The 13,262-nt window shown below is 35.4% G+C and overlaps 1 protein-coding gene across 1 annotated transcript in view; it reads left to right on the top strand.

Annotated features, from left to right (window-relative positions):
• LOC128366911 (C-type lectin domain family 4 member G-like) overlaps positions 1-12,494 on the top strand; it is a 33,390-nt gene extending 20,896 nt beyond the window's left edge. The window contains exon 8 of the mRNA XM_053327673.1: positions 12,250-12,494. Within this exon, the coding sequence (XP_053183648.1) occupies positions 12,250-12,376 (127 nt within the window). The 3' untranslated portion in view covers positions 12,377-12,494. The remainder of the gene's footprint in view (positions 1-12,249) is intronic.
• The last annotated feature ends 768 nt before the right edge of the window (positions 12,495-13,262 follow it).

Below are 13,262 nucleotides of genomic sequence, written 5' to 3'. Positions count from 1 at the left end.
ATTAGATCAAATGTGTGTGGGTATTCTATTTAAATAATACTGGAAAGAAAGTTATTTGGAATCTTTATGGATTAAAAGATTAAAATTAAGACAGTTTAAATCTTTGTTGTCCTGTAAGTAAAATCTGATTTTCGACCAGAACTCAAAATAAATATAAATCAGCTCTTCATTTATCATGTGGACTGAGTACAGAGTAAGAAAGCAGCATAACACTGTGGAATAGACTCATATTAATGAAGGTACAGTAAGCTACATATTGGAGTGTGTGTGTCCTTTGCATTAATAACATCTTAGGAAATGTTATATTTCATGCTTATCCACAGCTGCAGTTTCCTAAATACACACTGTGATGTCTACTGACACACGTTCTTTCCTTCAGCTGGTGTCCAAGAAAAAACAGAAAACAGTTTTAATTTGTCTCATAACAATATATCAGTCTAAACTGTTGGTCTTTGGTTTAAAGTCCCCCTACACTTAAAAATGTGTTTTCTTATCATAACTTCACTTGCATGTTTGAGCTTCACTGTGCAGAACGATGTATGTACAGAGTTTTCATCTGCTGCAGTGAGAACGTTTCTCTCATCTTAAATTTGTAAATTCATAGATCTGTTGTTGTTTTTTAAATGAGGGAGAGGATATCAAATAAATTATTAGTCAAAGCTAATAATTTTTATGTGCTAAACAGCTGCATAAAACATCATGAACATGTGTAATAAAATAGATTGTTGTTAAGTATTTTCTCATGAAAGGCAGTGTCCTTGTTTACATATGATACACTGACTGTGAAAGTCTGATTTTCATCATCTTGGGTTTTAGCACATAGTTTTGACCGTGACCATGACATTATGTCTTTCAACCTTTCAGCTCAAAAGGAAGAGGAAATTGTGTACGATGAGGTGAAGGTGGTGCAGAAAAACCAGAACAAGCAGCTGATGGTAAGTTGAAAAGCAATGTAAGCATTATATACATATTACTGCTACTGGGAACATTTCTAGTAGGGTGGATCAGAACAGATCACTTTTTGCAATTCTGTCTTGTTCACCATATTTAAATATGAATCCAATACATTATATCAACACCTAATATCATTATGAAATCCCTGAGATGTTTTCTTGTTTAATCAGAAGACAGTTTTTAGATATTGTACTGAAAAGGAAAATGGCACATATATATTAACGTTCCTTATGTCAAATCTTGTCAGCATTTGTATCTTTTTAAGGCTTAGAAATACTGTATTTACAGCCTTGTCTGCCAAAACTTTCTGATTCTGAACTTCCTGTCTGTATGTTGTTGTTTTTTTTTGCTTTCTCATCAGTAAGGTTAAAAAACTAGTAGCCTGTATGTTCACATGTGTAATGTTGCACAATATAACTTACACACTTTGCATATAGCCTACTAGTTAACTTTAAAACAACTGAATAGAAATAGTGATACATGCACTGGAGTCTAGTTGCCCCACCTTAGTCACCATTACCCTAATCCATCATAGGGAGCCAATAGCATCGATGCAAAATGAAAACATCGATCAGACATCTATCATTTAAGACGCGCTTTTATTTTGAAATTCCCAGCAAAATGCCAGCGGTGCCATGGAAATGGACATAACAATGAAGTCCGTGAGCAGCTTTTTTTCCCACAAAAACTAAAAACCGCAACTGTAAAAGAGCAACGTTTCACTGCTGCTGCTGTAACATCACGTTTCAGTAAACTCAGACACACAGAAACACTGCTGCTGCTGCTGCTGCTGCTCGTCTGTCGTGTTGGTTTCCCTCCACAGCTCGGTAGACACCACAGATTAAAAAAAGAAGCAGTTCTGTCGTAATGCATAAAAATAGTGACTGAATGTTCTTTCGGTTGTCTTTTATAAGATGTGAAAACATTGTGTGGTAGACGCGCACGTCCGCAGCTCCCAATGCAGGTAGATTCCAGTCTACCTGCATTGGGCGCTGCAGCGTACAGACTTCTTTTTTTTTTGCTTTTACAGATTTGGTTATTTTGGTCCAGCTCCTGCTTTCTTACTATGGATGTGTGTGTCTACCACTCAAGTTTTTCTTTCATAGGATGCAAACATTTTTAAAGCCTTATATCAAAATGTAGCACTTCATAGTAAACAGGAAGTACATTTTTTATTAAAAGAATAGTTGTTTTTTTTCATTTAATTGTCTGGATGAGCTCAGAAATAAGGGTGTCAAATGCGAAACGCTGCATCAAATCGTTGTTCATTGAATTGATATAATATTGTATTGTGAAGAAACTTGTGATTTCCACCCCTAATTTCTAGTGGTGTCTTTAGGATGAACCTCTCATATGAAACCACTAGATGGCAGTATAGTAATGCTCCTGAGATCATGATACTATTTAATAGGCTCAATCATATTAGATTTAGCAGCATGTCTGGGGGAATAATATCATATTCAGATCTCCTATAAATTAAATCCAGTCAAAATCTGACCTCATATTCTCCAGCATCCTCATCACTCTCTGTTGTAAACTGGGATAGTAAATCTGAACTATTAATGAAATTATTTGAATTTCTTGTTTATTTTCTTGTTTGTTTTCTCAGGATTGTTGGCAGACCAGAAAGCCACCAACAAATATTGCAACTATTGGCTGATGGTTTGTTTGGGGACTTTTTGTGTCATTTTGCTGTCTGGGACCATAGTCAGTGTCTACTGTAAGTACGTACTGTATATAAAACAGACAGTCCACACATGAACTTAGACATGAGACAGAAAAAAGCACCAGTATTCTTCTGTAACTATGATTTGATTTGTCATTTACCAGAGTCAGAAGCTCAGATCATGTATTAGCAGCTTATTTAACCAACTCTTAGTGTATGCCTGTAATTGTTCTCAAAATCTGTAACCAAAATTCATTTCTGGACACAATAAGTAATGTATGTTAATTTTTTAAAACCCTTGAATGGTCGTTGAATGAAACAACAGAGCAGGAGCTGGCAATAAAGTCTAAAACAAAATATACTTAGATAGGACTTAATGATAAGGATAAGAAGATATTCTATATTTTTCTTGTCAATAAATCCAATGAAAAGACAAAACCCAACAAAGAACAAATGAACCACACAGTTAAAAAACAGAAAGAATGTAGGAGCAAAACTATCAACATTGCAATCAAAATATGTAAGTAAAATAAATTTGTGATTATAGTACGAATCAAAACCTTTTGTTTGAGGATCCAAAAGTTTTGCTTGCTGTTGAATTTAATCTCAAATGTCCTGCAAAATATCTGCTCAAAAGCAAGCAAAACTTTTGAGTTCACAAATAAAAGTTTTCGATTTGCATTTTAATAACTTTTTTTTTAATGCAGTGTCAATAGTTTTGCTCTCAAATAATTGTACATCTATTCTGTTTGATTGTATAATAAAGACACAAAAGTAACTCCATACACAGGTGCAGTGGGTAATGTGCTTTCTCCAACAATGAACATTGGACACTTATGTTTTTTAGCCACATATACCGTTCTGGTGTCATGAAGGTTACTAACACACCAAATCCATGGCTGAAAAAAGTCATCAACTAATACACCATCTACTACTGTTTGAGCAATATTTAGTTAAACCTACAGTGCCCCCTGGTTTAAAGACAATACGATTTACAGCTTCAGAAAGAACCAGTGGGTTTGGTTGAGTACCACAGACAGGCAGTGGATATAATGACAGATGGATAAACACATTGTTGGATTTGTTAACAATAAAAAAGAATATAATCACTCTTCACTAAGTTATGGTAGAATGGGATGAGGTGGGATGCTTTTTCAATTGAAAATACTGTGACACTGTATTGTTTTTACAGTCAAGGGTCCTAAAATTAAAATACATGAACCGATGGTCAATACATCAAACAACTAGCTGCATGTCTGTCAGCAGCTTTAACATTTTAGAAACACAACAGGAGCCTGTAACTTCCAAAAGTCTGGAAAACCTGAAGTTAAACAGACAAGAAGTAGCTTCCAACAATGGCAAAATGACTAATCCAAAATTACATTATTACTATCAATTAAGAGGCTAATTAACCTTTTTCAGTTTCTTTGTTCCATCAACTCTATTGGCCATCAATCTTAAATTTAATTCATTAATTATGAATTGATCATTTAGCTCACCACACACACACACACACACGTTTAGAGGGGATCTTTTAGTGGTTAGTATGAACATGAGGCATATTTACAGCACAGAAAACACGTTTTAATGTTTGTACAGACAGTATTGTTTTTTCACAGATTTTTAAAATAATAAATATAATTCAGCATTATTTGTTAATTCAACAACTCTGTCACAGCTTCAAAGCAGAACTGAAAACCCTATTTTTATATTTCCTCATAGCCTTCATATAATGTGATCATATCATAATGTTAACCTGGGATTTTCATATTTTTATGATAATGTTAAATATTCTTTAATTATGTTTTTGTAAAAAATGTGTTTCATAAATAAAATAACCTTGCAACAAACAAAAGAACGTTCGACCCTTTCCTCTGTCTGTCGCTGTAGTTACATCTGTCATCTCTGAAAACAACAACAAGCTGACTGCAGAAAACCAGCAGCTGGAAAACCTGACAAAGGCATATAATGACTCAGAAATGAAGATCAAGAATCTAACTGCAGAGAACCAGCAGCTGGAGAAAGAGAAGAACATCTTAACAGAACAAATACGAAATATAGAGAACGGTGTTGTCCAGCAGATCTTTGATGCCTACTGCCCAATAAAAGATGGCAGTAAGTTCAGATCTCATAACTCAAGTCCAAAAATAACCAATAATAATGTCACAATGCAGTAATGTTGTTTATTTGTTGGTTTCTGTTATTTCAGACAGACAGTGTAAACCTTGCTTAGATGGCTGGAAGCACCACCAGTCCAGCTGTTATGTAATCCATAACGCTGATACTGCTGATCAGAAAACCTGGGAGGAAGCTCAAGAGAACTGCAGAGCAAAGAATTCAGACTTGGTTGTAATAGTTGATGAAGATGAAAAGGTAATGAGAAAACTGTGGGAGTTTTATGACGGCCTATATGAAATGAAACTGTATTTTCTGAGTCTGTGAACCACAGTGTGTTTATTTAAGTTCAGTGTTTAAATATCTCTCATAAGTGTCTTTCTGTTGTCCTCAGACATTCATCAGTGATAAGAGTTGGGGAAGTTCAGGAGTCAATGGCTACTGGATTGGACTGAGAGTTGAAAACAGGAAATGGAAGTGGATCAATGGAAGTGATCTGACTAAAAAGTAAAAGTCACATTCCTAAACAGTTTGAATCATAAAATCTATAAGCCTTGATCTAAACATTATGTTCTTCCCTCAGATCCTGGATGACACAACCTGCCAACAACAGCTACTGTGCAATTTCTGTTCCAAACCAAGGATGGAAATCAGTGAACCGTGGAAACAAAAAGGGTTGGATCTGCAAAAATGCGGCTTTATCTGTTTAAACAGTGAGAAGCCTCACATGAGAAGGTTACTGGATACTCTGTAAAGATTAATAACATGTTAGATCATATCAACTGGATTGTAAATATCAATACAAATATGTTTTTTATTTAGGATGTGGGTTTTGTTTCTTCAAGCTATTCATGTATGATGCTAAAGGGAGTACTAAACAGATAAAAGCTGTTCTTCTTCTGCTTTGTTAGAGATGAGATGTTGTTTCCTGTTTTATCTTCATGAAACAGTTTAATTATTACTGCTGATTGGCCAACATGGGGAGCTGCATTACTTGTTCTCAACTAAATGTTCCCAGAGTTGTTTTCTTAAGTATTTTATTCTAATGAAAAGAATATTTCAATGTACAGATGACTGGTTAACTATTATCTGTTTATCTAGAAGTAAATTCATATTTCAGTCACACCTTGTTGTTCATTGTCTTTGGAAAATCAAGATGTGTGTATCAAAGGTAGAATTTCATTTTATGAGATAGGTCTTCAGAGTCAGAAGAAATGGATTTGATCATGATAAAAGTTGAGAGAAGAACTACAGTAGGTGGCATCAATGCAGTTTCATAGAATCATTAAATGTAAAACAGGATTTGTCCCCAAAGGAAAAGCTCAATGTTATTCCAGTATCTTTAAAAGGTTTTCAATGTGGGCTTTAAAAGAAAGGCTTTCATCAGTTGTGATGCCTAAGTATTTGTAAGCAGCCACAAACTCAATAGGGATACCTTGTGCTGATGTAAAACAACATATTGCTTCCTCTGCCTCAAAATAGCAACACGCCCCCAATGCACCTGACCACACCTCATTTTGAGACCAACACGCCCATGGGCACACAGACTGGTGTAAGTGCAGTTGCTATTTAGACAACGTGGGAGCAGGGTGAGAAAATGACAACTGTGCCAGGGGAAACTAACAAAGACACTTGCACCACGCCCGTCATCCGCTGTGCGCCGACTGCAAGATGGGCCCCAAGATGTCATGGTCAATGGTGTCAAATGCCTCAGACAAACCAATGAATGTGCAGCACAGTAATTCTTGGAATCTGAAGCCTTCACATCATCATTTAAAACTTCCAAGGAAGTGGTTTCTGTACTGTGTTGCTTCCTAAAACTGGACTGATGATGAGATTAAATGTTAAACTTCATTACTCCTTCATTTGATCAATTACAAGAAGATTAGCTAAAATACAAAGTTTCCTGATGGGTCTGTAGTTGTTCAACACTGTGGGATCACCACCTTTCAATGATGGGAGTACAAAAGTAGTTTTCTGACCAAAACGAAAATGAAATATTCACATTTTTACAGTTCATCATGCAAGCTGTTTGACCCAATGCAGATTACCAAGTTTGGACAAACAGTTTTACAAATTTGACTTCCTCTTTTGAAATAAGCTAACTGAAGTATTTAAAAGAGGATGTTGAGTTTATAGGTTGGTGGTTATCATTTGCCAAGATATCTTGCTCTTGACCAGGAAGGAGAGTTCATTTCTCTTTGTTTTTATTCATTTTGATTCAAGATTTAAGTATAAATATTGCCTAAAAAACATCAATATGACAAACCATAAAAATGACACAAACAGGACATAAATTGGCATAAGTGGGCAAAAATACAGTTGAAAAGTCAGAATTTGCTCCATAAGTAAAACAAAAGTAGCTGAACCAGGGACCAAATCTACTGAATATAAAACTTACCCAAACAGAGCATGCAAACATGTACGAAACTATTTCAGTGCAGTCTTACAGTGTGTGCGTGTGTGTGTGTGTGTGTGTGTGTGTGTGTGTGTCTGTGTGTGTGTGTGTGTGTGTGTGTGTGTGTGTGTGTGTGTGTAAAAGCTACAGACACGAATTTCATAGAACAAAGGTGTCAAATATTTTTATTATTTTATTTTTTTTACTTTATTGTCCTCAAGGAGGAAATATGTCTTGGACAACAGTGTTGTATAGAAATTAATTTGGTTGTTGTAAGAACATGAATTGAGTTCCCATACTAAATTAAACCTTCTTCTTGAGTGCAGTGCTCATAATTATTATTTCTTTAATTTGAAGATTATCTTTGCATATTACAAGAACACAGTGTGTATGGTTTAAGGCTTATATCCAGGCCAATCATGGATGCAAATTATTGTCTCAATCAAAAGCAGAAGTGGTTTATGTTAAAGAAAGGAAACACACACTTCTGCTCTTAGGTTGCTCTGTGGCTTATTTACAGTGACAGTCGTCTGTCTATGAGTTAGATCGAGCTCAACAGACAGACTGTAGAGATGGCTGAGGAGGAGATTAACTACTCTTCAGTTGTATTTGAAACTAAGACAAACTCTCGACATAAAGGTAGGCTTCCATTTTCTTTTTGTTTAATACAGCAAATCAAGTATAAATATTATATGATATGGATCAAATCAAATGTTTTAATTACAGTATGTTGTTAAAATAATACTGGAAAGAAAGTTAACTGAAAACAGTTTTAATGTTTTAATTGGTCTCACCCCAACATGTCAATTTAAACTGTTGGTCTTTGGTTTAAAGTCCCCCTACACTTAAAATGTGTTTTGCTTATCTTTGCTTCACTTGCATGTTTGAGCTTCACTGTGCAGAACGACGTATGTGCAGAGTTTTCATCTGCTGCAGCGAGAACGTTTCTCTCATCTTATATTTGTATATTCATGGATTCTGTTTTTTTTTTTTTAATGAGGGAGAGAGACTAATTTGTACTTCAGATAAATTATTAGTCATCATTTTTATGTGTTAAACATACGGAAATTCCACCCAGATCACAGCTTCATAAAACAGTCACGAAAATGTGTAGTATTTTCTCATGAAATGTTTCCTCTTTTATAAATTATCACTTATTGTGAAAGTCTGGTTGCATCATCTTGGGTTTCAGCACATAGTTTTAAAACTATTTGAGGGTCAACAGCTGTTATTCCAGGGAAAATACTGAAGGACCTCTAATTTTAAAAGATATGATTTTGGGATAAAATTAATCACAAACAAAAAGGTACTAGTAGGAATGGAATAGGCTTTTAAAAGACCATGAACACTATGCAGTAATTAACCATGACTTTATGTCTTTCAGCTCAAAAGGAGGAAGAAATTGTGTATGATGAGGTGAAGGTGCAAAAAGCAGAACAAGCAGCTGATGGTAAGTTCAAAAACAATGTAAGCAACATTTCCTTATTACTGCTACTGGGAACATTTCTAGTAGTGCCTTTAGTACTGCTGCAACTACTATCACTACTTTAACATCAACAGTAAGATCAGTAACCCTGAAAGCACTTTCAGTTGTTGTTTTTTTGTTGTATACAGTAATCACCTTGTTTAACCAAAACCACTTGAAGAGTCTCAATTTGTAATAATTGTCTACATTTTACAATAATGAGCACATGAAAAGCTGAACAATGCAGGCCTATTCCCCTTCAACAAGATTTTATTTAGGATGAACCTCTCATATGAAACCACTAGATGGCAGTATAGTAATGACCCTGAGATCATGATACTATTTAATAGGCTCAATCTAATTATATTTAGCAACATTTCTGAGGGAATTATATCATATTCAGATCACCTATGAGTCTAATCCAGTCCAACTTCTATGATTTCATCATTGTGGATCTGATGGACTGTTTGCCAAAGCCTCAGATGTTTCACAAAATTACAGATTAGTGGCTTGAAGAACAGTCAAATGATATTTGATCTTCTGACTTTTCCTTTTGCACCACTATGAGATTGATGTTTTTGACTTTTAGTAAAATCTCACTAAAACTATTAGACAGATTCTTTGAAAGACTGTACAAGGCAAGGCAAGGCAGTTTTATTTATATAGCGCATTTCATACACAATGGCAATTCAATGTGCTTTACATAAAACAGAAAAACATGTAATTTGAGAAACTTAAAACATACAATTAACCCCCACCCCCCCACCCCCCCCCCATAATAAAAACAAAGTACAGAAAAATAGAAAGACATAAATAAAATGATTGCAGCATAAAATAATAAATTAGCTTTAAAATCATTAAAAGGACAAAGAGTGCAAATGAAAGATTAAAATGTAAAGTGTACAGACATCCATGGTCCCCAAATAATGAATCCTAATGAAGTTGGTTTCCTTTAGCGCCACCAGCAGGTCATTTTTTTACTCATCAAGTGATATATGTCAACATCTACTTAATGAATCAGCACAATATTTTGTACAGACCTGCTTATCATTCTCTGTGAACCATCATCAATCGATCTGTACTGTGTGTGCATAAAACCTGCAGAAAGGCCCATTGTGACTAATCTGACCTCACACCTTTGTTGCCTCTCTGCAGCTTACCCATCACTCTGTTGTAAGCTGGGATATAGTAAATCTGAACTATGAATGATATTATTTTAATTTCTGGTTTATTTTCTTGTTTGTTTTCTCAGGATTGTTGGCAGACCAGAAAGCCACCACCAAACATCGCCACTATCAGCTGATGGCTTGTTGTTTGGGGATTTTTTGTGTCATTTTGCTGTTCAGCATCATAGCAGTCAGTGTCTACTGTAAGTATATAAAACAGACAGTCCACACATGAACTCAGACTTAGACATGAGACAGACATTAAAAAGGCACCAGCTTTCTTCTGTAACAACTATTTGATGATATGATCAGCCAGATTTACCACAGTCAGAAGCTCAGATCATTTATTCGCAGTTTATTTAACCAACTTAAGTGTATGCCTGAAATTATTCTCAAAATCTGTAAAAAAAATAAATAAAATAAAATAATAATAATAATAATACATTTCTGGGCACAATAAGTTATGTATGTTCTCTAGTTTAAAAAACAAAACAAAAACCCTTTGAATGGTAGTTGAATGAAAGGACATTAAACACAACAGACCAGAGGATGGAAATAAATTAAATGTAAACAAAAACATGTATGGTTAGAAAGGATTTAAAGGATAAGAAGATATTCTGTATTTTTCTTGTCAATATATCCAATGAAAAGACAAAACCCAACAAATGATCCCTCTAACAAGTATTACATATGTATTTAAAACCTGATATAGCTCATTCCTCTGTGCCATATTGTTTCCTTGGCTGAAAAAAAGTCATCACTTAATTACTCAGAGTAATATTTACTTAAAAACTGGTTTAATGACGATAAGATTTACAGCTTCACATAAAACCAGTGGGCTGGTTCCTCCTAACAGATGGACCAACGCGTTATTGGATTTCTAAACAATAAAAATACAGAATATCTTCACTGTTTACTAAATTATGGTGGGATGGGGTGCACTTTCATCTGCAAATACTGTGACACACTACTAATGTTACAGTCAAGTGTCCTAATATCAAAATACATGAGATGCTGTTTAATACATCACACAACTAGCTGCATGTCTGTCAGCAGCTTTAACATGTTAGAAACACAACAGGAGCCTGTAACTTCCAAAAGTCTGGAAAACCTGAAGTTAAACAGACAAGAAGTAGCTTCCAACAGTGGCAAAATGACTAATGCAAAATATAGTATTACATTATTACTATCAATTAAGAGGCTAATTTAACTTTTTCAGTTTCTTTGTTTTATCATGAGAATAATGTAAGAGAGCTGAAGCAGTTAAAAGAAAACCACACAATTCTACTGGAGATCAATACACAAATTTAATTAATTAATTATTTGTTAATAATCATCCATTCTCATATTTGTAGGCATGTTTAGAGGGGATCTTTTAATGGTCAGATTGAACAGGAGGAATATTTACAGCATGCAAAAGTTTTAATGTTTGTATAGACACCTGAGTATTGTTTTTATATTTCCTCATAGCCTTCATATAATGTGATGATATCATAATGTGAACCTGACACTTTAATGTTTTTATGATAATGTTAAAGATTCCATTTACTTTTTTTTTCATAAAATGTGTTCCATAGATAAATTCTCAACATTCGACCATTTCCTCTGTCTGTCGCTGCAGTTACATCTGTCATCTCTGAAAACAACAACAAGCTGACAGACCTCAACAACACACTGAGCTCAGAAAATGAAAGATTGAGGAGAGACAAAGATGATCAGACAGTCATCATTGGAAACCTGACAAAGGAATATAATGACTCAGAAATGAAGATCAAGAATCTAACTGAAGAGAACCAGCAGCTGAAGACACTGAACATCTTAACAGAACAAATACGAAACGTAGAGAACAACGTTGCTGTCATCCAGCAGATCATTGCTGCCTACTGCCCAATAAAAGATGGAAGTAAGTTCAGATCTATAACTCAAGTCCAAAAATAACTAATAATAATGTAACAATGCAGAAATGTTGTTTGTTTGTTGGTTTCTGTTATTTCAGGCAGACAGTGTAAACCTTGCCTGGAGGGCTGGGAATACCACCAGTCCAGCTGTTATGCAATCAATAACCCAGATACTGCTGGTCAGAAAACCTGGGAGGAAGCTCAAGAGAACTGTAGAGGAAAGAAATCAGACTTGGCTGTAATAGTTAATGAAGATGAAAAGGTAATGAGAAAACTGTGGGAGTTTTATGACGGCCTATATGAAATGAAACTGTATTTTCTGAGTCTGTGGGCCACAGTGTGTTTATTTAAGTTCAGTGTTTAAATATCTCTCATAAGTGTCTTTCTGTTGTCCTCAGAAATTCATCAGAGGTAACAGTTGGATGAAACAAGGACTCACTGGCTACTGGATTGGACTGAGAGCTGAAGCAGGGAAATGGAAGTGGATCGTTGGAAGTGATCTGACTGAAAAGTAAAAGTCACATTCCTAAACAGTTTGAATCATAAAATCTATCAGCCTTGATCTAAACATTATGTTCTTCCCTCAGATCCTGGATAACAGATCCTGCTGCCAGCAGCGTCTGTGTAATTTCTGTCTATAACCAAGAATGGAAATCAGTGAACTGTGGAAACAAAAACGGTTGGATCTGCAAAAAGGCGGCTTTATCTGTTTAAACAGTGAGAAGCCTCACATGAGAAGGTTACTGGATACTCTGTAAAGATTAATAACATGTAAGATCATATCAACTGGATTGTAAATATCAATACAGAGATCTTTTATCCAGAATAGGGGATTTTTTCCCCCAAAGCTATTTATGTATGCTGTGGTGTGTGTGTGTGTGTGTGTGTGTGTGTGTGTGTGTGTGTGTGTGTGTGTGTGTGTGTGTGTGTGTGTGTGTGTGTGTGTGTGTGTGTGTGTGTGTGTGTGTGTGTGCTAAAGGGAGTACTGAACAGATAAAAGCTGTTCTTCTTCTGCTTTGTTAGAGATGAGATGTTGTTTCCTGTTTTATCTTCATGTAACAGTTTAATTATTACTGCTGATTGGCCAACATTGGGGAGGCTGCATTACTTGTACTCAACTAAATGTTCCCAGAGTTGTTTTCTGTAGGAAATAAAAATGTGAACTATATTGAAATAATAGTCACCATTCTTACACAGACAACACACGAACAACCTGTGTAAGGGAAGCTTCCCAGACTGGAGGAAAAACAGTACTTTTATTCTCCGGGCTCACTACAAGCAGTTATCTCTTCAAGGTTAACAGCTCCCATCCAAGCATCTTTTGTAACAAATATTGGTCCAAACAGGATTTTTTAAGAGGGAGCTGACAGGCCTACTGTATGTCTGACAGCCTCTAACATAAGATGTCATGGTCAGTGGTGTCAAATGCCTCAGACAAGCCAATGAAAATTGCAGCACAGTAATTCTTGGCATCTGAAGCCTTCACAACATCTTTCAAGGAAGTGTTTACTGTACTGTGTTGCTTCCTAAAACCAGACTAATGATGAGATTAAATGTCATTGGGTCTGTAGTTGTTAAACACTGTGGGATCACCACCTTT

Source organism: Scomber japonicus, chromosome 10 (assembly GCF_027409825.1).
Source record: "Scomber japonicus isolate fScoJap1 chromosome 10, fScoJap1.pri, whole genome shotgun sequence".
In the NCBI taxonomy this organism is placed as follows: Eukaryota; Metazoa; Chordata; class Actinopteri; order Scombriformes; family Scombridae; genus Scomber; species Scomber japonicus.
The sequence above is the reverse complement of the archived record's forward strand: the minus strand, read 5'-3'. Positions and strand labels throughout refer to the sequence as shown.